The sequence below is a fragment of the Artemia franciscana genome, chromosome 1, assembly GCF_032884065.1.
Source record: "Artemia franciscana chromosome 1, ASM3288406v1, whole genome shotgun sequence".
In the NCBI taxonomy this organism is placed as follows: domain Eukaryota; kingdom Metazoa; phylum Arthropoda; class Branchiopoda; order Anostraca; family Artemiidae; genus Artemia; species Artemia franciscana.
In genome coordinates this window covers 44527369-44554196 of record NC_088863.1, presented here as the reverse complement: position 1 = coordinate 44554196, position 26828 = coordinate 44527369, and the positions used below count along the sequence as shown (strand labels likewise).

Here is a 26828-nt window from a genome sequence, read left to right as displayed (position 1 = left end):
TAGAAGGACCTCGTCACTCAGAGCTCTGATTTTAAATCCCGACCGGCATTAAGCCTGATTTTCCTTTCAAATCAATGATTCTTAGAATTTTGCTAGAGCTCATACCATGTGACGGCCTCGTCACAAGTGCCATATGAGCTCTTAGCTCTTGTGTACTGTTCAAGGAATTAGATATAAACTTCTCCATACATGAAAATATTCAATTTTTATGCATAGGTGTGGCTAGTGTCATGACGTCATTGCAATTTTTACTACATTACGTCTTTTACAAACACCAAAATTAAGGCCCTTAAAGATTTTTCTCAAACTTCTGACCTATCTAGATCCTTTTTAAGGCCAGAATATCCCATGATGCAAATTTTCCCGAAAAATTATGGAGCCGTTTATACATCTATCTATATATATATAAATAAGTTGTTTGTCTGTTGACTGACGTCATGTTTGTGTGTCGACTGACGTCATGTTTGTGTGTCGACTGACGTCATGTTTGTCGACTGACGTCATTATAAGGATTGAGATGTATGTCATCATGAAGTTGTTTGTCGACTGACGTCATGTTTGTCGACTGATGAAATTACAGACCGAGACACCGGGACACAAATGACGACCGGGACACTCAAAGAGAAATTACAGACATGGACACCGGGACACAAATAACGACCGGGACACAGGGAATATAAATGCCGACCGGAACACAGGGACACAACTACAACGGGGACGCCGGGTGACACAGGGGGGGTATATAAATGACGACCGGGACATAGGGAATGTTCGACTAGCAATCACCATCAACAAAGCTCAAGGGCAATCATTATAATAATGAGGTATAGATCTGAATACGGATTGTTTTTCCCATGGACAATTATATGTTGCATGTTCAAGAGTCGGTAAACCTGACAATCTATTTATATGCACAGACGATGGGACAGCGAAGAATGTTGTATATTCACAAGTTTTACAAACGTATATATATATATATATATATATATATATAAATAAGTTGTTTGTCCGTCTGTCGACTGACGTCATGTTTGTGTGTCGACTGACGTCATGTTTGTCGACTAACGAAACTACAGACCGGGACACAAATGACGTGTTATGTCTGTTATAACGTAATAGAGGCAACAATCTTGACAGGGCCTTTTGAGGGTGAGGCTTTTCTTATTCCACGCATTCTCATGATTCCAATGGATCTGCTTTTTCAACCTAAAAGATTGAAATTCCCAATTTGATTAGCATATTTAGTTTTCAGTCCAGAACCACTAAAGCTATTATGTAAATATCAAAAATATTTATGTTGTCTGAGCAATAAATTTTAGTTTTTATTTCAAAATAGAAAATTACCTGACAATTTTAGAATTATATCTATCTGTATATGTAAAAATAAGTTGTCTGTCTGTGGATCAGGTGACGTCATGTTTCTGTGTCGACTGGCGTCATGAAGTTAGTTGTCGTCATTTTTGCTATGACGGTGGACACAAATGACGACGGGGACACAGGGAATATAAATGACGACCCGGACTCAGGGACACAACTACAACGGGGACGCCGGGGGGCACAGGGGGATATATAAATGACGACGGCAACAAAGGAAATGGTCGATTAGCAATCACCATCAACAAAGCTCAAGGGCAATCAATAGAATCATGAGGTATAAATCTGAATACGGATTGTTTTCCCATGGACCATTATGCGTTGCATGTTCAAGAGTCGGTAAACCTGACAATCTATTTATATGCACAGACGATGGGACAGCAAAGAATGTTGTATATTCGCAAGTTTTACGTAGTTAAAAACATATATCTATATATATAAAAATAAGTTGTCTGTCTGTCTGTGGATCAGGTGACGTCATGTTTCTGTGTTGACTGACGTCATGAAATTAGTTGTCGTCATTTTTGCTTTGACGGTGACGTCATTAACGGTATTTAAGACATTTGTTCACGGAAAAATGTTTAATTGTAAAATGACTGAAGAAACTACAATGGCAACAGCCGAGGAAGCTGCTCAAAGAGTTTATGCCAAAAAACTTGCTGCTGATTGAGAAAGTAAGAAAAGAAAGCGTTCCGAGGAATCACAAGAACAGCAAGAAAACAGGCTTGCGGCTAAAGAACGCAAAACCGCGCAGTTAGATGAAAATCCACCTGGACAGCGAGAGTCAAAACATATCAAAACTGAAAATGATGGCGATGATGATTGGGTTTGGGATTTTGACTTGGATAAGGTCATCAATGCCTACCAGATTTAAGTTAAAAAAACAAAGGTTCGTCGATATGTACTTCATAGTGACGCTGAAAAATAAAGAAGAAAAAGAAAACTGAAAAAAGAAAAAAGGTAAAAAACTAAAAAAAAACTAAAAAGAAAAAACACTCAAAGAGAAATTACAGACCGGGACACAAATGACGACCGAGACAGAGGGAATATAAGTGACGACCGGGAACCTCAAAGAAAAATTACAGACTGGGACACCCGGACACAAATCACGACCGGGACACAGGGAATATAAATGACGACCGGGACACAGGGACACAACTACAACGGGGACGCCGGGGGCACAGGCGGGATATATAAATGACGACCGGGACACAGGGATTGTTCGAATAGAAATTACAGACCGGGACACCGGGACACAAATGACGACCGGGACACAGGGAATATAAATGACGACCGGGACACTCAAAGAGAAATTACAAACTGGGACACCGTGAAACAAATGACGACCGGGACACAGGGAATATAAATGACGACCGGGACACAGGGACACATCATTAGAATAATGAGGTATAGATCTGAATACGGATTGTTTTTCCCATGGACAATTATATGTTGCATGTTCAAGAGTCAGTAAACCTGACAATCTATTTATATGCACAGACAATGGGACAGCGAAGAATGTTGTATATTCGCATGTTTTACGTAGTTAAAAACATATATTTATATCTATCTCTATTCACAGGTGGGACACAGGGACACAACTACAATGGCGCGTAACTAATATGGCGCGTAACGACTTACGCGCGCGGGGGGGGGCTTGGGAGGGCGCGAAGCGCCTCACCAACTAGGTGTTGGGGTGGCGCGAAGCGCCTCACCAACTAGGTGTTGGGGTGGCGCGAAGCGCCAGACCGGGACACAAATGACGACCGAGACAGAGGGAATATAAGTGACGACCGGGAACCTCAAAGAGAAATTACAGACTGGGACACCCGGACACAAATCACGACCGGGACACAGGGAATATAAATGACGACCGGGACACAGGGACACAACTACAACGGGGACGCCGGGGGCACAGGCGGGATATATAAATGACGACCGGGACACAGGGATTGTTCGAATAGAAATTACAGACCGGGACACCGGGACACAAATGACGACCGGGACACCGGGACACAAATGACGACCGGGACACAGGGAATATAAATGACGACCGGGACACAGGGACACATCATTAGAATAATGAGGTATAGATCTGAATACGGATTGTTTTTCCCATGGACAATTATATGTTGCATGTTCAAGAGTCAGTAAACCTGACAATCTATTTATATGGACAGACAATGGGACAGCGAAGAATGTTGTATATTCGCATGTTTTACGTAGTTAAAAACATATATTTATATCTATCTCTATTCACAGGTGGGACACAGGGACACAACTACAATGGCGCGTAACAAATATGGCGCGTAACGACTTACGCGCGCGGGGGGGCTTGGGGGGGCGCGAAGCGCCCTACCAACTAGGTGTTGGGGTGGCGCGAAGCGCCACCCCAACAGCTAGTATATATATATATTTATATATATCATCTTTTCCACAAAAATAATAATTTAGTGCTTCTGCTTAAAAACAGCAATCGAATTGATGCCTCCTGATACGCAACTATCAACAAAGTGGCAATCGTTGTGGTCGGTGATCAGTTCTCACCTCGAGATAATATTCTTTATAGGCGAAACAATCAGTTGACAAGAATTGCTTAAACTCATCGATGCTACGATGCCCTACAATATCCTGACAAATATAAATGACGCCCGGGACACTCAAATAGAAATCACAGACTGGGACACCGGGACACAAATGACGACGGGGACACAGGGAATATAAATGACGACCCGGACACAGGGACACAACTACAACGGGGACGCCGGGGGGCACAGGGGGATATATAAATGACGACGGCAACAAAGGAAATGGTCGATTAGCTATCATCATCAACAAAGCTCAAGGGCAATCAATAGAATCATGAGGTATAGATCTGAATACGGATTGTTTTCCCATGGACCATTATGCGTTGCATGTTCAAGAGTCGGTAAACCTGACAATCTATTTATATGCACAGACGATGGGACAGCAAAGAATGTTGTATATTCGCAAGTTTTACGTAGTTAAAAATATATATATATATATATATATATATATATATATATATATATATATATATATATATATATATATATATATATATATATATATATATATATTCACAGGTGGGACATAGGGACACAACTACAATGGCGCATAACTGATATGGCGCGTAACGACTTACGCGTGCGGGGGGGCTTGGGGGGGCGCGAAGCGCCCCCACCAACTAGGTGTTGGGGTGGCGCGAAGCGCCACCCCAACAGCTAGTATATATATATATATATATATATATATATATATATATATATATATATATATATATATATATATATATATATATATATATATATATATATATATATATATATATATATATATATATATATATATATATATATATATATATATATATATATCTATATTCACAGGTGGGACACAGGGACACAACTACAATGGTGCGTAACTAATATGGTGCGAAAAAAGTTAAAAAAAGAAAAAAAACCTAAAAAGAAAAAACTTTTAAAAAAGGAGAAAAATAAAAAAGGTAAAAAACCAAAAAGAAAAAAACACCGGGACACAAATGACGACCGGGACACAGGGAATATAAATGACGACCGGGTCACAGGGACACAACTACAACGGGGACGCCGGGGGCACGGGGATATATAAATGACGACGGGGACACAGGGAATGTTCGATTAGCAATCACCATCAACAAAGCTCAAGGGCAAAAGCTTCCGCGTGACAAGTGGGTATGCTTTCAATTGTACCATTAGAGACTCATGAAATATTAGTTACATATAATTAAAGTAAGGAACAAATAGTAAAGCCTATTATAACTGAATATTACTAGAAAACTATAAATTTGAAATAAAACCTTACTTTCCTAGAAAACCAGCATCATCCATTTATAATTAACAAAAACAGTTGCCACGGGTGAAGTTCGGACTCGAGACCATAGGATCACAACACCTAAGCTACCAGCATCATCTTTTGATAATTAACAAAAAAGTTCAATAAGTATCAAAGGGATCGGATTTTTATGCTAATTTTAAATATCTAAGTTTTATCAAGTTTAGTTTTACCCATCAAATGTTATGATCCTGAGAAAATGTGCCTTATTTTCGTAAAAGTAATGAATTAATTCGATCCCTTGTGTACAATTTTAATTGCTATGTGCCGTGGTTTGTTCTTTACTAGGTTTCAGACGTATTCGATGAAATTAATAAGGTCCCCACTGATAATGATTGAAATATATCAATCCATTATGTAAGGCTCATTTAGAAAATAAGGCTCATTTGTAAACCTTTCAATAGTCTTTTACCGGCCTTGAACTCAATATATCTTACTATTTAATCTTAATTTGCCAAAAAGAAAACTTTAGCAAGCCTATTTTTCAGCAAAGTGCTAGGCTTTAAGAATCTACAAATATATGGAAATACCACGGCCCAATTTATTTGAAACAGTTTTTGAAAAAAAAATGTTTCCACTTCAGGCAAATGAGCTATAGAAGTCAGCATGAGTATTTTTCTGAAATACTGTATTAAATATAGGTTTAGCTTAAGTTGAATCTTCTTTCTTCTGAGATTGTAGCAACGTGTGACTGTTAAGAAAGTTCCTTTGTAAGAAATGGAAAGTGATTGTATTAGATAAGATTTCCTCTAAAAGCATAGCCTGTGGTCTAGGATTAGTTATTTGTCCATTTTGAACCAGTAAAAAGGTATATATTATGATTTACGCTTGTAATTTTATCGAAGGTGGCACTGATGGTTATGCTGGTGTGGGAATTTATTCAAAAATAAAGCCAATCTATATAAAGAACGGCATTGGTGATGGAACTCACGATAAAGAAGGAAGAGTCATTACAGCGGAATTTGAGAACTTTTTCCTTGTCAACGCTTGTAAGTTGAATTTTCCTTATTTTATTGCATCGCTTTTTTCAAGATTTTGGAAAACAGGTTAATTTAATTTTATAGAAACGTGCAGAACTTTTAATAGAGACAAAGGCAATTAAACAAAGACAACCTATAAATTACTCTTCACGATAAAGAAGGAAGAGTCATTACAGCGGAATTTGAGAACTTTTTCCTTGTCAACGCTTGTAAGTTGAATTTTGCTTATTTTATTGCATCGCTTTTTTCAAAATTTTGGGAAACAGGTTAATTTATTTTTATAGAAACGTGCAGAATTTTGAATAGAGACAAAGGCAATTAAACACAGACAACCGAAATAAAGATAGTCATGGTCTGAACATTTTTGTTTCACATCCAAAAATCATTTTTAGTTTGCAGTCAGAATGCAAAAAACAATAGATAAAAAGATAGAAGATAAAAAGTACTCGCATCTAAACCTCATTTTTATTACTCGAAGTGCCAAAAGAGCAAGCTCCTCTGTATAATACAGCTGTGCAGCCCAATCAAAACTGCCTTAATATAGTAAATTCTAATTCCTGATGAACGAAGAAACGTAGAAGCAGAATAAAAGAAGAATTAGAAGAATACTTTTAAAGACTCGACAAAACTAATCAATAATACACCATTTAAATAGTGGATAAAATAATTAGAAAACATCAAAACTATCAGAAATCTCAATGGGAATGAACAATCTATTTTGTGAAGGACGTTACGAGCAAAATTTTCCTGGTAGCAAGAGAAATCATTTTGAAATAATATTACATTTGGAGGCACAAGCAATTTTCTTTATACATTTTTGTTGCACTTTTTGGAAAATCATGTCTTAAATTTTTGCCCATACTCATAAGATATTTTATACATGTTTTTAAATATTGAAGAGTTTTCTGGAACATTAACTTTCAGTGCGTTTGAGCATTCCTTTATCCGACTTATCCGTTTAAGACCAACTTACACGGATGTAATCTGTGTAAAATAGCTTCAAATATTTATCCAGGAACTTGTCATTTCAAACCCTAAGGAAAACTAGGCGAGTAACAACATTAATCACGCGTACTCAACTGGAACACAGCTTATTTACAAATCCCTGAGGGTGTGTTACATTTAACACCTACTCACCTTTTTTGTTCTCTGTTTATAATTTCATACGTTTTTTAGTTTTTCAAAACAAATTAAAGTTTTTGTTTCCATATGAAATCACTTATGCTACAGTTTCCAGAGCTAGCAGGCGTAACTTATCCGATCCGTAATCCAGATCGTTTTAAGTAGTGATCGTCTTAGCCGTTGACGTTGTTTACGTCTCTTGAAATGCTAAGGAAGTAATCGGGCTTTTCGGATAAGTAGTATCGGAATGGTGGAACTTGTTTGGTAAGATTGAAAAAGCTGTTGGTTGCTATAAGACGAATTCAGCCTGCTGAATTGACCATGCCTGCTTTCCATTGAAAACTCCAATCAAGCTTAGTAACTGAAGATAATCCTCTGATACGAACAAGTATTTTAATTTCCTATTAAACTTTTTTCCTTTGTAAATGCCTCACCCTAAATTTAACTGTGAAGAACGAGGGGGTTATTTGAGGGGTCACGAGACCACTAGCATGTATTTTAATGAGAAATCAATGTATATGCGAACTTTCAGGTCTATCGCTCTACGGGAAACAGGTTTAATATAGATTGCAGGATTTGGTTTTTAAACCCCTCACTTCTGTGGTATACATAGACAATTTTAAATAAAGGAGTTTAAATTAAGTTTGGTTAGGTATTTATGAATGAATACTAATAAAAATATTACCAGATTTTTACAAGAAATTATATGATATTGGTGGATAAATTTCATAGAAGAAGTAGCTAGGGATGGTGTTTCTAGTTTAATTTTAACAGAGAAATTTGATTAGGATCAACTCTATAAACCCAAAACTATATATAATGAGCATCTAAATGGAAGATATTTCTTTTTCAGACGTACCAAATGCTGGAAGAGGTCTTGTGAGGCTGAAGGAAAGAACAGAATGGGATCAACTATTTCGAGAATACTTAAAAAGACTGGATCAGACAAAACCAGTTGTTCTTTGTGGTGATTTAAACGTATCTCATAAGGAAATTGGTAGGTTTAAATTTTTTTTAGCAGTTTTGTGTTCTTAGCAATAACTTGATATTTAGTCCAAGTTTATTTGGTAAATATTGTGAAAATCAAAGATTATAAGAACTGAAAAACAATATTGGCGTGTCTCAAACAAATGGTATATACCCGAAGATTTGAGGTTTTATTAGAAACCTGATGCGCATGTTGTCTTTAAACATTTCTGGCTAATGGTTCAGGCAAGTCTTTTCTAATTTCATTCTTTTAACTTGTCAAATCGGTTAGTAAGTTTCGAATGTGCAACTTTTGATTTTAGAGTTTTGTAAGGGGAAGGTGGGTGTTCAGCCTGAAGGTTTGCCCCCCCCCCTTAAAAAGTTACTCCTCTTGAGATTTAAAATGTTAAATATTGTAGGGGAAACCGGCCCAGGCTTGCCACAGCACAGGTTCGTCATTTGCATTTAACTAGGGAGCCATCTATGGAAAAATTCCATAAGCTAGCGTTTCAGTTGCCATCTAGTAGCGAAAGTTTGGATGTTTCCAACTTTGAGTTGAACCCCCTTTTGCAGATTTTGTGGGCTTGTTGATTTTTATGTCTTGAAAATTAAATTTTTGTGTTAAAGGAATATGAAAAAGTCGGTCTCTAACGTAAAGGTAAGAGAGAATGTCTCGATAGAAACGTCTGAGACTTGAATGATTTTATTGAGTGATTAAACCCGTACAGAGTATTTCACTATCTAATCTACAAAATACAACACATAGATTATATCACAAATACAGCTACAAAATACAATCTACTAAATAGTACAAAGGGAAAAAATAATACACAATATCCAGTCTCTTTGTTTGATTAAATAAAAAAAAACAAGTTTTTTTAAATGAAAGTAAGGAGCAACATTAAAACTTAAAACGAACAAAAACTATTCCGTATATGAAAGGGGCTTTTCCTCCTCAAAGCCTCGCTCTTTACGCTAAAGTTTGACTCTTTCTCTTCACTCTATTTTTAAAACAGTAAGAAACTTTAGCGTAAAGAGCGGGGTGTTGAGGAGGAAAAGCCCCTTTCATATACAGAATAATTTTTGTTCGTTTTAAGTTTTAATGTTACTCCTTACTTTCATTTAAAAAAACTTTTTTTTTTTATTTAATTTCTGGACGTTTTTGAATTAATGTATGTTTTGATCTTGACTCTCCGCACATAAATAATTAAAACGAAATTTGCATGTTAATTAATTGCAATTAATCAGAAGATTTTGAGAAAAAGGAGCGAGGGAGGAGGCCTAGTTGTCCTCCAATTTTTGATTACTTAAAAAAGCAACTAGAACCTTTAGTTTTTTACAAACGTTTGCTCAACCGTCGTCGATACCTCGCTCTCTACACTAAAGCTGAAATCTTGTCCCAATTCCTTAAGAATGACCTCTGAATCACAAAGGCCGTAGAATAAATAGTTGAAATTACTAAAAATACTTTAGCGTAAAGAGGAGGTAAACCCCTCACATGTGTAATAATTTTTGTTCGTTTTAAGTTTTAATGCTGCTCCTTACTTTCACTAGAAAAAACTTTTCATATTTTTTTTTCCTTGTTTTTTCAAGTAATGCTAGAAAATCCTGCGCCCCCTTCATTGAAATGCTCTTCCCCATGAGAAGTTTCTCCATGGAAATATCCTCCCGCGTAACCCCCCCCCCCCCCTCAACTCTCCCCCCTATACCAAAAATCCCCCTTAAAACGTCTGTACACTTCCCAGTAATCATTACTATATGTAAACACAGGTCAAACTTTGTAACTTGCAGCCCCTTCCCACGGGGACTGCAGGGGAGTAAGTCGTCCCTAAAGACATAGTTATTAGGTTTTTCGACTATGGTGAATAAAATGGCTATCTCAGGATTTTGATCCGGTGACTTTTGGGGAAAAATGAGTGTGGGAGGGGGCCTAGGTGCCCTCCAATTATTTTGGTCACTTAAAAAGGGCACTAGAACTTTTAATTTCCTTTAGAATGAGCTCTTTCGTGACATTCTAGGACCACTCGGTCGATACGATCACCCCTGGGAAAAAAACAACAACAGAAAAAACAAACAAAAAAACAAAAAAACACGCATCCGTGATATGTCTTCTGGCAAAAAATGCGAAATTCCACATTTTTGTAGATAGGAGCTTGAAACTTCTACAATAAGGTTCTCTGATACGCTGAATCTGATGGTGTGATTTTCGTTAAGATTGTATGACTTTTAGGGGGTGTTTCCCCCTATTTTCTAAAATGAGGCAAATTTTCTCAGGCTCGTAACTTTTGATAGGTTGAACTGATCTTGATGAAACTTATATATTTAAAATCAGCATTGAAATACGATTCTTTTTATGTAATTATTGGTATCAAAATTCCATTTTTTAGAGTTTCGGTTACTATTGAGCCGGGACGCTCCTTACCAGTTCGTTACCACGAACTGTTTGATTCGAGTGTGCTAGAACGGCATATTGAGCCTCTTTAATAAACTAAATAACATTAATATCAAAAATATCAGTATAAGAAAACTCTTGTAATCTAAATTGCAATTCGGCTAGGACATTTTCAAAAACTTTACATTCAAAGATAATGATATAAAGTCTCTTCATCACCACAATCACAAGTGGAACTATTACTTTTATTAATTCTATATAAAAATGAGCTAATTTACAGTGACCGATAACAGTTTGTGTCAGTTTATGATTAGGAAAAGTTTTTGCAACTTGAAGAAGGTTATTATTATCAGAAAAAACTTGAGGGTCCAGGGCTTAAAACATTGCAGAATATTTCATACCATTTCATATATAGGTTATGGTATATAGGTTATAGGTTATGCGTAAAGTTTTCCGAATTTCATTTATAGTATTAGAGGAAGAAAAGGGAGTTACCGAATACATAATTTGCTTGCGAGTCAGTATAATATGTATGTTCATTTAACTTATGGCTATTTAAATTATTCAGGGATGGCCAATAATCAGGCTTTCCTCTCTTTAGTTATCTGGTGAGAGCTGTCTCTTCGGCTCTAAAGTCTATAGGAAGGTATCCTGCTAAAGCCATTATTATCTCAGTTTTAGCGGATAAAAAAGCTTTAGAAATTAATACCATAGAAATTCTTGGACAGATACTAACATTTTTACAATTTTCTTTTTATTTAGCGCTGACAACCACAGGTATTGCATATAAAATGATGGGTTCAATAGCAGCTTTATGTAACTTTCTAAGGGCAAATGGTTTAAGACCCCAAGTGGTTTTGCCGCACATAACAACTTTGTCTGGCGACTTTTACTTTACTTTCAACACCTTCAGACATCTGCAGACCGTCCTCACATTTTTTTTTCAAAAATGACTTTAGCTTCATTTTGGGTTTCACACGGAACATTCCATACAATTAGGTTGCTGTCATTAGATCTATATTCAAGGGACACTAGGCGGTTTCATAAATTAGAGGTAGAATCTCTGAAGAAACGAGCCTCTTCCGAGACAACACAGAGATGTTTCTTGAGTTCATCAACTTCGCTTTTCATGCCAGTAACATCAGAATCAATACGATTAACTTTTGTGTTTAAATTTGTATGTCCAGATTCCACTGTTGAAAAACAGCATTCCAAAGTTTTTAATCTACTATCAATTGACTCCAAAACCTTCCTATTATCTTTTACAATTTCTAACATCTGAGCGAAACTATCAGCCAAAGATTTTAAAAGATAACTCATCATTAACTTTCGAAAACACTGCATTTAAACCACTTGATGCATCCAAAATATCAAACATGGAGCGATTTGATGGGCTATCATCACTTGATGCATTTTCGTTTCTTTTCTGTTTTTTTTTCTTTTCCCTATATTTATGTAAAAATATACTAAACGGTCTTACCGGAAAAGGAGTATCAGATTATTATCCTGGCCAGTGCCTACGTTCAATGCATTATTCCCCAATCAAGGGTACGGCTAATACTGCTATTTAGCACAAAGATACCTCCAGAAACTCATAAATTATAGGCCAAGTAAACCAAGTATAATCGCATCAGAAACTATAGGCCAAAACAACCAAGTTTGATCACATCAAAAATACATCCATAATCATAAATCTTAATTCACGGACATAAACAGGCTGTTGATCCTTTTCTATTTTCCCTTCTTCATTCATTTCTTTTTCCCTACTTCACCTTTCCATGCAAATGATGACACACAGGGAAGTTACTAACCTTGAGCACTAACATTCCATTTCATCGCGCTTTTTCCGTAGGTACCGGATTATGCTGTTACTCGTTCAAAGTCAAATTTATGGAGTATAATCAGTCAAACTAGTTCAATTCAAAGCAAAACATTCAACAATTTATTATCCTCTGACACTAAATGATGTTTATGAGGGGGTGATTTAAACCTATGACTTATTGATACTCCGAATTAATCATTAAATTTATAATGAACTGTCCAATCCAGATATAGTACAGGAAAATTAGCTCCAAAAAGAGGTCGACCCGAAACAACAATTGCAACAGAAATGATTTTTACACCGTCTTGTAGAGAAAAAAAAACTGAACAACATATCCATTTTCGCATATTCTGAGTCGACGCAAAATAACCGTTTTTTGGCTTTTAATGCTATTTTTTCCGTTATTCGAATAAAAATCGCAATTTTCGTGGACATCGGTTTTTCTTGAACTGAAGTATGATTCTAACCCAAAATAACATGGCGAGACCGAAAATGAAGTTGGATTTAGCGTAAGAAGCACCATAAAAAAAGTAACTGTATTTTTTCGACTTTTTTCGCCTAAAAAATACAATTTTCGTTGTAGCCCGATTTTCTTGAATGAAAGTGTGGTTCTGACGTAGAATCACGAGCTGAGACCGAAAATAGAATCAAATAGGTTGTTCACTGAACCAGAAAAAAATCGTAATCATTAATGAATGATCTACATTTTTTTAGAAAATAATTAGGGAAAGTGAATTACAAACCGAACTGGTTTTCAGTGGTCAGTATCATAAATCACACTTAAAACACTCTTCGTATACTATTTAGGGTCAACCCATAGTGTCTAATCTTCACAGTCTATTAAATAGAATCAATCTTATAAAAAAATACAAAATAGGGAATCAGATTCCGACTAGTTTCACAACTTCTTCATTTGGAATGGATTAACGACTAGGGTTCTAGGTTCTCTTCATCATTGTTGCTGTCGATTTTTTGGGAGTTGGAACACATTGTTCCCTTGCAGGTTCTGCATGCTGGAGTGCAAACTAAGCCGTTTTTAAAGCAGCTACACCTCGCTGAACTACACTGTACACGACAGGAGCACTTCACAATCTTTAGGAGCATACGCGGGGCGGGTGGGAGGTCAGTTGTTAATGGGTACAAGAAGTCATCTTTATTCTTCCATCCCCATTCCTCGGCTTTCAGTTCCGGATCAGGCTCCCCGGTCCATACCTGAACTTGATAAAAAACTCTATAGCTATGAAACTTGGCTGCATCAGAAGTTGGTGGCAGATGTTCTTGGTGAACAAAAGAGTTTGCCGTTGTCACTTTCTTTTCAAAAACTTCTCTGCGGAGTTTGTTCAAGTTCCCTCCTTTCGACGAACCGTATATGATCAGCAGGGCGTCTTCACCAGCGGTCTTGATTTCCTCCTTCGAAGCGGACTTCTGCATGAACACTGCAGCTGATTTTTGGAAATCATTGTCTTCTATCAGCCTCTTCAGTGCAAGACCTTTTCCCACACCGTGGATTCGCGAAGTAGAGTCACAGCCTAACAGGGCGTGAGCAAAAAGGATCAGATGACAAGTATCTTGTCCCAGCTTCTCTTTCAGGGTGTGTATGTCCCATATTCGGGGAGCTTTATTTGACTTTGGCTCAGGTGCGAAGAATAGTTTCTTGCTTGACAAGTCACAGTGGTAGCATAAGAGAACCAATAGATCGGTATCGTCCCCAACTACGGCAGTGTCGTGATACCGTGAAGAGGCAACAGCAGCTTCCACAATCGGGACATCTGCGTCACCTGATGCCTGGGAGACAGAGACATCCTTTGCACGGAGATGATCAGCCAAAGCACAGATAAACCTGGCTTTGTTTTTCTTGCAAGATAAGAACTCTTCTTTCTTCACCTTGAGCTGCATATCTGCTGTGAAGAAGATCTCACGGCCAACTGTACGACTCCTCTGCGAGTGAGTCATATCTTTTATGGAAGCCCCACCATCGTAGCCGTCGAAAACGATAGTGGCAGAAGGGTACTTTCCTGTCAAGTAAGTTGCATAATGGTCTAGAATCTCCAGGTATCTTTCATTTTTTGTCCATGGTATCCTGTGCAGCAGAGCTCCTCCGTCTAGGATATATCGAGTGCCTTCGGAGAGGGGAAATGAATGCTTCTCAAGGTTGCACGCCTGGGCTATGGCCTTTGCAAGTTCTGGTTTGTTCGCAGTCCGGAGCATGCAGGAGCTGTCAAAAAGTGACGCTGGGTAGGAACACAGTTCGTGTTGAAAGTACTCAGTTTCCGTAAGATTGATCCTTTTCGCGATCATGATAAACCTCTGAAAAAGAAGAGTCGGGTCTAGTCGTTTGCAGTCTCCGCTTGGACTTTGCTTGGTCGTCATCTGGATTGCCTGTTGTTTTCGTCGAAACACAAAGTCAGAGACCAGCTGTCCAGACATGGCGTCAATGACTTTTAGGCCAACATCTTTGGCAGAATCAACGTTGGCAGACGGATAGGCAGTTAGACCATTTGCTATGCTTCTTAACTGAACATCTCCCTCAAATGGTGAACCCCTTTCCAGAAACTCGATAATCGTCTGCGTATCTTTGCAGTCTCTCAGTTGCATCGGCTCTGACATCTCCTTGTGCTGATCGCTTGTAACGTACAGAATTTGTGAGATACGTTCCATCAGAAGGTTTACTGTAGAGCAGACTGGTCGCGGGGTTGTTGGCCAACCAACAAACGAACAGAATTGTTTTGAAGAACTCGTATGGGCCGGACAACGGAAGCAAATGTACTAGGCCAAACGCTACTACAATACAGACTATATGGATGGACAAGGGAAAAATAGAGGAGGCGTAGGACATATATAGGGAAAAAATGCTTAAGTTTTCTCATTATACCTAAGTTACGAGACAAAGTTTTTTACTCACAGACTGTACATGCGATTTGAATGATAAAACCTCATCTGTATAAACCCCCAGGTACTTAATCGATAAAGCACGCTTTAAAATTCCACAATGTGTAACAATTTCATTAATCCAAGGATAAAAAACGGGAGATCGAGAAAAAATGACAAATTTTGACTTACCAAGATTAACCTTAAGCCTATTTATTCTTAACCAAGAATGTAATCTATCCACATTGTCTTTCAACGATGTCAGGAGTAATTCTTCCGTCTTTGCAGCACTGATAGCCACTGTGTCATCCGCAAATAATCACACAGTTTCATTCCGGAGACTTTTAGTCATGTCACTAACGCTGAAACAACAATTATGGATACAATTAGGCATATTATTAATAAACAAAAGGAAAAGAATCGGGCCAATAACAGATCCCTGTGGGACACTACAACTGACTGGACGCAATTCAGGTTTTAAGCAATTCATGTGTTCAAACTGGTACCGGTTACTCAGGAAACTCTGTAGAAAATTAAGAACTTTACCTCGGATCCCATAAACTTCACACTTTTCCCAGAGTAGACCATGGTCAACTGTATCAAAAGCCTTCATTAGGTCTAGAAATACTGGACCAACCTTCAGTCCTTTGTCTAAAGCCATATTAATAATACTTGTCAAAAATACACATGCATCCTCCGTCTTCCTATTCTTCCGGAATCAAAACTGATTAATATTAAAAGTTGAAACGTCTCAAGAAATGTGGTTAACCGAGAACTAAAACATTTTTCAATCAGACGAGAAATAACTGGCAAAACTGATATTGGGCGATAATTACCAAGATACAAAAAAAAATTTTATACAAGATAAAAGAAAAAAAACAAAACAAAAAAAAAACAAAAAACAAGAGCTAAGAGCTCATATGGCACTTGTGACGAGGCCAGAAGAGCTAAGAGCCAAGAGCTCATATGGTATGAGCTCTAACAAAATTCTAAGAATCAATAGATCGATTTAAAAGGAAAATCAGAGGCTTAATGCTGGTCGGGATTTAAAATAAGAGCTCTGAGTCACGATGTCCTTCTAAATATTAAAATTTATTAAGATCCGATCACCCACTCGTAAGTTATAAATACTTCATTTTTTCTATTTTTCCTCTCCCTTTAGACCCCCAGATGGTCGAATCTGGGAAAACGACTTTATCAAGTCAATTTGTGCAGCTCCCTGACACGCCTACCAATTTTCATCGTCCCAGCACGTCCAGAAGCACCAAACTCGCCAAAGCACTGAACCCCACCTCGTAACTCCACCAAGGAGAGCGGATCCAGTCTGGTTACGTCAATCACGTATCTACGACATTTATGAGCGTTTTCTGAGATTTTGGGTTTCCCCCTCCAATTCCCCCCAGTGTCAAAAGATTTGGTCGGGATTTGAAATAAGAGCTCTGAGACATGAGTTCCTTCTTTATTTCAAATTTCATTCAGATCCGGTCACCCGTTCTTAAGTTAAAAATACCTCAATTTTTCAGATTTTTTCAGATTAACAACCCCCAGCTCCCTCAAAGAGAACGGATCTGTACCAATAATGTCAATCTCGTATCTATAACTTGTGCTTATTCTTCCCATCAAGTTTCATCACGATCTCTCCACTCTAAGGTTTTCCAAGATTTCCGGTTTCCAAGATTTCTGTTTCCCCTCTCCAACCCAGAATTGAAAATGGAGCATCTGAGACATAAGATTCTTCTATATATCAAGTTTCATTAAGATCCGATCGCCCATTCGTAAGATAACTCGATTTTCACGTTTTCCAAGAATTCTGGTCTCCCCCTCCAACTCCCTTCAATGTCACCGCATCTGGTCGAGATTTAAAATGACAGTTCTAAAGCACAAGATCCTTTTCATTAAGATCTGATCACCCGATCGTAAGTTACAAATACCTTATTTTTTCTAATTATTCCGAATTACTCCCCCCTCCAACTCCACCAAAGAGAGTGGATCCGTTCCGGTTATGTCAGTCACCTATCTTGGACTTGTGCTCATTTTGTCCACCAAGTTTCATCCTGATCTCTCTACTTTAAGCGTTTTCCAAGATTTCCGTTCCCCCCCCCCCTAATGACACTGGATCCGGTCGGGATTTAATGTAAGAGATCTGAGTTTCGAGGTCCTTTTAAATATTAAATTTCATTAAGATACGATCACTCTGTCGTAAGTCAAAAAACCTCATTTTTTCTAATTTCTTAGAATTAACCCTCCCTCCCCAACTCCCCCAAAGAGAGCAGATCCGTTCCGGTTCTGTCAATCCCGTATCTAGGACTTGTGCTTATTTTTCCCACCAAGTTTCATCCCGATCCCTCCACTATAAGCGTTTTCTAAGATGTTAGTTCCCCCCCCCCGCCTGATTTCTCCTTCACCGGATCCGATCGGGATTTAAAATGAGAGGTCTGAGACACGATATCCTTCTAAACATTAAATTTTATTAAGATCCTATCAATCCTTCGTAAGTCATAAATACCTCATTTTTTTAATTTTTTAGAATTAACCATCCTCTCCCAACTCCCCCAAACAGAGCGGATCCGTTCCGGTTATTTTAATCACGTATCTAGGACTTACGATTATTTTTACCTCCAAGTTTCATCCCGATCCCTTCACTCTAGGCGTTTTCCAAGATTTTAGGTCCCCCCTCCTACCTTACCCCAATGTCACCGTATCCAGTCGGGATTAACAATAAGAGCTCTGAGACACGATATCCTTCCAAAAATCAAATTTCATTAAGATCCGATCACTTCTTCGTAAGTTAAAAATACCTCATGTTTTCTAATTTTTCAGATTAACCCTCCCCCCAACTCCCCCAAAGAGAGAGGATCCGTTCCGGTTATGTCAATCACGTATCTAGGACTTGTGCTTATTTTTCCCACCAAGTTTCATCCCGATCCCTCAACTCTAAGCGTTTTCCGAGATTTTAGGTTCCCCCCTCAATTTCCCCCAACATCACCGGATCCAGTTGGGATTTAAAATAAGAGCTCTGAGACACGATATTCTTCCAAACTTCAAATTTCATTTAGATCCGATCACTCCTTCGTAAGTTAAAAATAACTCATTTTTTCTAATTTTCAGAATTACCCCCCCCCCCAACTCCCCCAAACAGAGCAGATCCGTTCCGGTTATGTCAATAACGTATCTAGGACTTGTGCTTATTTTTCCCACCAAGTTTCATCCCGATCCCTCCATTCTAAGCGTTTTCCAAGATTTTAGGTCCCCCCAACTCCCCCCAGTGTCACCGGATCCAGTCGGGATTTAAAATAAGAGCTCTTAGACACGATATCCTTCCAAACATCAAATTCCATTAAGATCCCATCACCCGTTTGTAAGTTAAAGATACTTCATTTTTTCTATTTTTTCCGAATTAACCAATGTTGATGTTGAAATCACCAAGAATGAAATAAGGTTTATTGCTAGATTGCACTTTAGCCAGCTGTTCATGGAAATTCTCAAAAAATTCTTGAATAGAGCTAGAGGGAGACTTATACACAATTACTAAATATGCATCAACATTATTTAATCTAGCTTCTAGAACTAGTGTTTCGCACACCATTTCATTATATTTGCGCAGATCATAACGGATTTTCACATGCAGATCTTCACGTACATAGGCTGCAAGACTCCCGTGCTGACGTAGCTCTCGGCTCCGTGTTTTATAAAATGTACCCCGGTATATCCAGAAGGGCAGAGTTATGATCACCCAGCCAAGTCTCCGTTAAAGCTAGAACATGGAAGAAATTAAGATTAGCTAAATTAACTAAAAAATCAAAAGTTGTATTGAGGCCTTGGCAATTCAAATGAAAAATCTTAAAATCATGTGACCCACCATGCTGACACCTAAGATCATAATTAAATATAAATTTAGTATCTTCAGGGGGCTCTGGAGCCGGAACAATAAAATCCAGATTTCTATTAATACTTTCATTTAAATAATCATAAAAGTTTACCCTCTGATTTTCCAAATCAACTATGCTATGAGCCCCAAGGGGAATAACAAGTTCTCTAACCACTATCTAATAAAGAAATAAATGGTCTCTGGAGTCAAATAGGGCGAATACCAGTCATAATTAAATACACGCTCTCAACTCTCATAATTTGCTATAACAAAGAAAACAAACAAACGAAAGGAGCCAGAAAAGAGAGAAGAAAAAAAAGATCTATTCATTCGAACTCACACTTAAGAAACAATAATACAAACACTAAATATCTCATCTAATAGCACTACAATAAATTAAAAATAAATAAGTAACCAAATAATGATGCAAACAAAACAACCAATATTGTTCACAAAATAATTCACTCATCCTCATAATTTACTGCCCTCATACATACTTTCACAATTTATAGGCCATTCTCATATCGGCATATCTCTACTACTTATCATTATGTTTCTTAAACAATTATCTGGAATCTGCTCAGACATATACTTTTCACGGGAGAATTTACATGATGTCGAATGCACAGAAGAGGTGGTGCCGACTTTGAAACCCAAACGTCCAATTCACGGATTTGGCAGTCCATAGTTTTTGTTTCAAGTGCCAGTAATTTCCGACGAGTATCTCTTACAGAAAGTGGCATATCATCTGTCAAATAAATATAAGAAAAGTTCATGACAACTTTTCTATATAATTTTTTAGCGTTTTTCAGCAATACCAGTCGAATCTCTGCATTATGTATTTCAACTTTGATGTATTTTTTTCCTTTCCATATTCCAGAAATGAATAATCGCAAATATGTTCATAGTCTAACCCATCTTTGATGACCTTTTCAAACACCATTTTTGCTGGTTCCGCGTCACTCGCCGAAACGTTCTATAAAATCACATTCTTACGCGTTTCTTTACTTTCTACTCGCTGGAGGTTTTGCTTAACTGTAGACAACTCTGTTATTAACTTCACATTTTCACCAGCCAAAACCGAAATTTGTAACTTCAGATTTGACGCTTCATCTTCTACGGCAGAGACGAGCGGCTTTAATTCAGATATTTCTTTATTTGAATCCGTCACTGACTTTTCAACTTCCGTTAATCGATTTACTACTGCTTTCATACTAACCGCTAGACCTTCTAAATAAGTTGAATCGCCCTTTACTGTTGCTAAAATTATAGCTATGCTGTCAGCTAACGATTTTATTGACAATCCTTCAACCGATGAGCCTGCCGAGACATTTGAAATGTTAGAACTGTCAAGCTCTTGCTGCTTTTTCCGTTTTTTCGTCATTCCAAATGAACCTCTCCAATAAATTTAAAATAAATAATCAAAAGAATACGCTCACCTAGAAAGCTCCTTTTTTACCCACATGGAGCGGAACATGCAATTTGCTTTCTAGGGCGTTAATTGAGCTACTGCGAGCAGCTAAATTCACGAACAATCGGCCCTTAATTTGCAGTTTCTCCTCTCTAATAAACGATTATCTTGACATTATTAACCGATTTTTCTCATCTCTTTTCCCTCCTCATAGACACCTGGCAACACATAGTAACTAGGTTAGGATCCAAGCGAAGCTACCTGTTCTAATCCATTCAGTTTCAGGTAATTAATAACAGTCTCACAGTGAAATGTCTAAAGTCTTGATTAAACCAATCAGAGAAGTTTTACACTAATCCGATTTACACTTTTTCAATGCGTATTGTTGTATCCAAAAAAACTTTGTACAAATCATTCAAATAAGATCTCCAGCTTCCACTGTCAGAGTGAAGATTGGAAACTTCCTTTATTGTAATCTCAAATTGAAAGCCTCTTGTGGTTACTTTGTTAGTAAAACTGGAAGAAACTTTAAGCTGGTTTTTGGACGGTACTACGTGTCTAAGACATTCATTATGCTTTACAAAGTCAATTTTACCAATCAAATGTAGCCTACCAATTAAGCGTTAAAACCTATTTTTACTACTTTTTTTTGCCATGAGATATTTGCTGGTAGTAGAATTTAATTTCTTGAAATAGAACTGGCCCGGGTTTCGTGTCTGCTCCTATTTTTCTATGGTAAAAAAAATACTAATAATTCAGCGACCAAAAGTTGGCTTTTCGGGCGTTCCCACTCTTGCTCTAGATTTAATTTCTGTTTTTACAATGGCCTTTTAAAACAAAATCCATCTAACAATCCACTGCAATACTTCTTGCTTAAATGTTCAAATTATTGTTCTAATCTATGAACCTATTATATGCTATCATGACCTGTTAGTTTTCCAGAAATATTTTAATTTGGTGTTTGCATAGAATTATATAAACTGCTTGAATCTTCATAAGCCTATTGAGTAGCCCATTCTGAATGACAAGTTGGGTCTACTACTGAAAAATTGACAGTTTTGAACGCATTTTCTAGGTGGCACAACGGGTGTCTTCAAAATTTACTCGACTTGGTGATCTTTTTGGATTGAAACATAATTGAACCCTGATTTCTAACGTAATCTGTATTCTCCCTGACAACAAAATAGCTTTTAAAAAACCAGTATTTTTTCTCAATCATATGCTGCTTTAGTAACTCGTCAGCTTTAGTGCTTCCCCTTGAATATTGTCTTTATTACTCTCATTGTTATGCTAAATCAATGGCACAAATTCAAGGAAATGTATGGGGGATTTGGGGATGGTGGGTGGGACAAAAATGTATTTTTCAAAATCTAGCGTGAATCGTTTTATATCTCTGCAGTGAAAATAGGAAAAAGAGGTCATTTTGCACTGTAATATCCAAATACGAGGGTTTTTCAAAATCTATGGAAGGGAGGGGAACAAAAAATCTTACGGGGAACACATTCGCATGCTTGTTAGTTAAGACTTCTTTGTGCGAAATTTTTCATATCATTTTAAATAGATACAAAAATATCTAAAATGCCAAATAGGGAGGATTTATGGGAATTTTTTCGTTTTTTCTTTTTGACACGAAGGATGTTAACGATCTATAATAGTTTGTTTCATAAAATTATTTTTAGCAATTCCCAAAAACCCTTTTTTTCAGTTATGATAAAATTGAGTCCCAATGCCTGCTAACGAGAGAAAGCTAGCATTGGAAATAAATAAATATCTATTATATAGATTGTACCTTTCATTTGCACCACTAACCAAAAAGTTCTCAAATTAGATGTCGATACTTCTTCTTCTAAATTTGTTCACATGCGTAGAGAAATTCCTGTAATTTTTTGTTCTTGTTTGGAACTTTCCAAGGCAACAAGGCTCTATTTTTCAAAGAGTGGTTAAACAGGAAGATAATATTTCCTTTAAACACAAATTTTCAATTCTGACCGGAAACAGAAAATAAAATGAATATTTCATTGAAAAATTGTTTCCCGCGTGACAACAATTTTCAATGCATTTTCAAAATGTAGATGGGCGGTTTTGTTGGTTTTTTCAATTTTTTTTTCCATGAAAATACTAAAAAGCCAATGTTCAATGAAAATACGAAAAATGTATTTTCAAAAACCAAAGATGGGGGATGCACTTACTTCCCCCTCTAGATTATGAGAAACGCCCTTTTTTGGCATTTACATTACTTTTTTTACATTAAAAAGTTTTTGTTTTGCATTCTCATGGAAAAAGAGATCGAAAAAGTGGTTCCCCCTTGATTTGAAAACATATTTTTGCCTTCCCCTCCCACATTTGCATGAATTGACGCCATTGTTGATTGAACATAAAATCCAATTGTCGAAGCGAAATTCAGCTCCCGTTAAAATCTAGCTTCAGGCTATGTTCTAAAATAAAAAAAAAAGCAATTAAAAACTGACTGGCACTTTTGTCAGTCGATAGTACCGACAAAAATCACACTCTTCAAATAATGTTTGATCAGCATCAGCCCTATACAACCATCGATCAGCGTCACAACCATCGACAAAATATTTATTTTAGTTTTTATTTCTCTCTTTTTTAAGTTTAGACATTTACTATGTTACAATTTCTTCTTCTTTCAGTTGTTTAGGATCCCATCACTGTATGTTCCTATTTGAATGATATATTTCAGATCTTACCAACCCCAAAACCAACAAAAACAACGCTGGTTTTACACAAATAGAGAGGGATGGTTTTAGCACCCTTCTTTCTGAAGGTTTTGTTGACACATATCGCCAGTTATACCCAGATAAAACTGGAGTTTATACTTTTTGGACATATATGATGAATGCTAGAAAGAAAAATGTTGGATGGTATGTTAACTTTTTGCTTTTTCTTTTCTAATCCTTAGCGGACATCACATGAGTGATGTAAAAATATAAATGAGGTATTTCTTTTTTTTATGTTTTTTCACCATATGTATACTCAAGAGTCAGTTGAGCCTATTTCTACCAAAAAAGACACCACTTAGCTTGCCTAAAAAAGATTAAAAATAGCTAATAAAGTATTACGAATCGATTGGAGCCCAGTTGGGAAATCCTTTTTTTTTCTATAATTGCTTTCCGGTGCTGGTTCTCTTGCAGAAATCAGAAGCCAAAACATGATTCCTGGACCCAACAGCTGGGTGCATACCAGCGTTGTCAACGCTATGAAATAAACCGTACCGGTTTTCCGACTAAAATTGTACTTCAATAGGTTATTTTGTACCATCCGGACAGCAGGTTAAACTTTGCTACAACAAGAGAATAAACTTAAACATATGTCCGACTCAGAAAAGAGCAATTTAAATCCAAATATTGCGGAAAACTTTGTATTTCAACCTAAAATATCTCCATAGTAGTCATTCCAACGTAGTTGAATCAAGTTCTAACATCGAGTGTTTTATTTAAAATCGTCGATTGTTCAAGGTATCACTCCTCACCTATTCAATATAGTCAGTATCGTATTAGAATGATCAGAATTTACTGCTGCAGAAAGCTTTGGTTAGTTAACTTAAAGCTTGAGGAGATGGAGTGGTGGCTTCTTAATAAAACAGGCCATTAATATATCCACGTGCATTGAAGGTTTATAGATAAAATAAAAAATCTAGGGCTTTGAGGGAGAAACAGAATCCGGTGTAAGATCTCGTGCATGGTACATCAACTTGCAGTGAGTCAACTCGGGGTGGTAGGAGTCCCAAGATTAGTCCGGAAGACTCACCCTCCTTTTATTGGAAAAATTGTGGTTTGAAATGCAGGTTTTTACCTTTGGAAAACGATATTACGATCATATATGTTTAATATATAGCTTGAAGTTTCAGGATTAAAGATATACAATATGACTACTGATGCTATCTCGCGTATGAAACTGTGAATTTTAGAGACAAATTTTGAGATATCAAAAACCCTGACTTTGTTGAATTTGGGTACGTAACTCTTGTTATGTGGATAATTATGTGAATTCAGTGCGACGCTTAGTATGATATAAGATAGGAAGTAGTTGGAAGACACTTTTTGTTTTTTGCTTGAAAAAAAAAATGCAAAAGGAGCTACGGTTACCAAATAAGCTCATCCTTATATAGAGCTATTTTTTGGGAAGGAGGGGGGTTGTTTAATATTTGTCAAGTGTAATTGAGCCAAGAACATCCGCGATTTTTCATAAAATTAGCATTTGACGCACAATAAATTAGTATAGGTAACGCACAAGATCGTCGAATAAACAAGAGGAAATTAGATTTTAGCAGGGCACAGATCTTTCGCATATTTTACTAGGGGTCGTTTTTGTTACTATTTTGACAAAAATTAGACTCAAAAGAAAGATAAAATTAGGCTCGAAAGAAAATATTAAATTAATTTAAGGTGGTATGATTGCAGTAAGAGTGTGTGCTGATTTTTCACACATGTTGCTAGGGGTCTTTTTCGTTACTATTTACATAAAAACTGGACTGGAAAGAAAGATAAAATTATGCTCAGAAAGAAAATATTAGACAAATTGGAGGTGGTATGATTGTAGTGTGTGCCGATTTTTCGCACATGTTGCTAGGGGTCGTTTTCGTTACTATTTAAATAAATATTGGACTCGAAAGAAAGATAAAATTAGGCTTGAAAGAAAATATTTAATAGATAAGAGGTGATTCAATTGTAGGAGCAGTGTGCGTAGATGTTTAGCGCTTGTTGCTAGGAGACGTTTTGACTATTATTTAAATAAATTTCCGAGTTAAAAGATAAAATTAGGCTCATAAAAAATATAATAAATAAAAGGTGGGCGCAGATCTTTTTTCAGGGATGGTCATACAATGTTTGTCTCAGGCGCATTGGGGTTTTGACAAGATTCTGGTAGAACTAGGATATTTGTTTTGTCACTATCTCTGAAATAGTCTTGACATATTTCGTCTGTATTTTAAATTCCCTTTTTTTAGGAGACTAGATTACTTCGTTATTTCTGAGAGATTCCTTCCTGCCCTCTGCGATCACGTTGTGAGAAGTGAAGTCTATGGTAGTGATCATTGTCCTATTGTTTTATTGCTCCATACATAATTCGTGCTTCCCTTTTTCTACCACTAATTTTTTATGTGTTAATATGACTCAATAAATGTCAATTTTTGTGACAACAACAGATACAAGTCTTTTTCTTTCTCTGTCTTAGTTTTGTTTTGACAAACCAGTATACTTTGCTACTACGTAAAGTATATCTGTTAATTCAGCACATAGTTTGTGGCAGCAAACTGTTATTGAGGGGCAATTCGTACCAAATGTTGATTATAAATATGTAAAATTCATTAAGATTACGGTTACGCGTGAGAAGTTACAAGTCTTGGAATATTTGTCAAATTTTAAAAAGCGTGAAAACATCCCAAAAACTTAAATGATCTTGATGGACATTAGACCATAAATTTACATATCAAACAACCCTATTGCAGAAATTTCAAGTCCCTATCTACAAAAAATGCGAAATTTTTTATTTTTTTACGATTTTTTTTCCTGGGTGATCGTATTGAATTAATGGTTCAAGAATATTGGGTGAGGTCTCATTAAAATGGGAGTTAAAATTTCTATTGTCATTTTATGTAGCAAAACAGACTGTGCCACAGAAAGCGGCGTTTCCAGCCCTTACGGGACCAAAACGATATTTTCTGTCCAAAGAGACCAAATTCTATCGAGCAATAATTTTGAGATAGCCTATCGATTTATTATTGTGGAAAAGGAATATATTGAGCTCCCAGTTTCAGAGACCATAATGCTGCTTGGTGGCGCATTCGATTCAAAAGATTACATAGTACTTAGAAATTAAACGGTTAAGTTGAGCAATCATTTTAAAGCTTCATTTAACATTGACTAATCAATTCATTTCTCACTTTCCTATTTATATATATATTTTTAACGTTTTATTGTTTCCGGGGAGGGGAGCATTGCCCCTTAACAGATTTAAGCTTTGACCTTTCCTTCATTAGGAAGGAGGATTGCTATAGGATAAAGCGTGCAGTACGGGTGCCGATGATGTGAAACCACCCTTCTTTTTGTGGAGAGGATAGTCTATTTTTCAGGACTAAGTTTATTTTTCGAAATGTAAGCATATTGAATAAG

General features: G+C 36.9%; 1 protein-coding gene across 2 annotated transcripts in view; it reads left to right on the top strand.

Annotated features, from left to right (window-relative positions):
- Positions 1-25867, top strand: part of LOC136030218 (DNA repair nuclease APEX1-like) — an 82609-nt gene extending 56742 nt beyond the window's left edge. For both annotated transcript variants that reach the window (XM_065709042.1, XM_065709035.1), the window contains exons 4-7: positions 6114-6257; positions 8224-8367; positions 23399-23579; positions 25664-25867. In XM_065709042.1, the coding sequence (XP_065565114.1) occupies positions 6114-6257; positions 8224-8367; positions 23399-23579; positions 25664-25781 (587 nt within the window). In that variant the 3' untranslated portion in view covers positions 25782-25867. The remainder of the gene's footprint in view (positions 1-6113; positions 6258-8223; positions 8368-23398; positions 23580-25663) is intronic.
- The last annotated feature ends 961 nt before the right edge of the window (positions 25868-26828 follow it).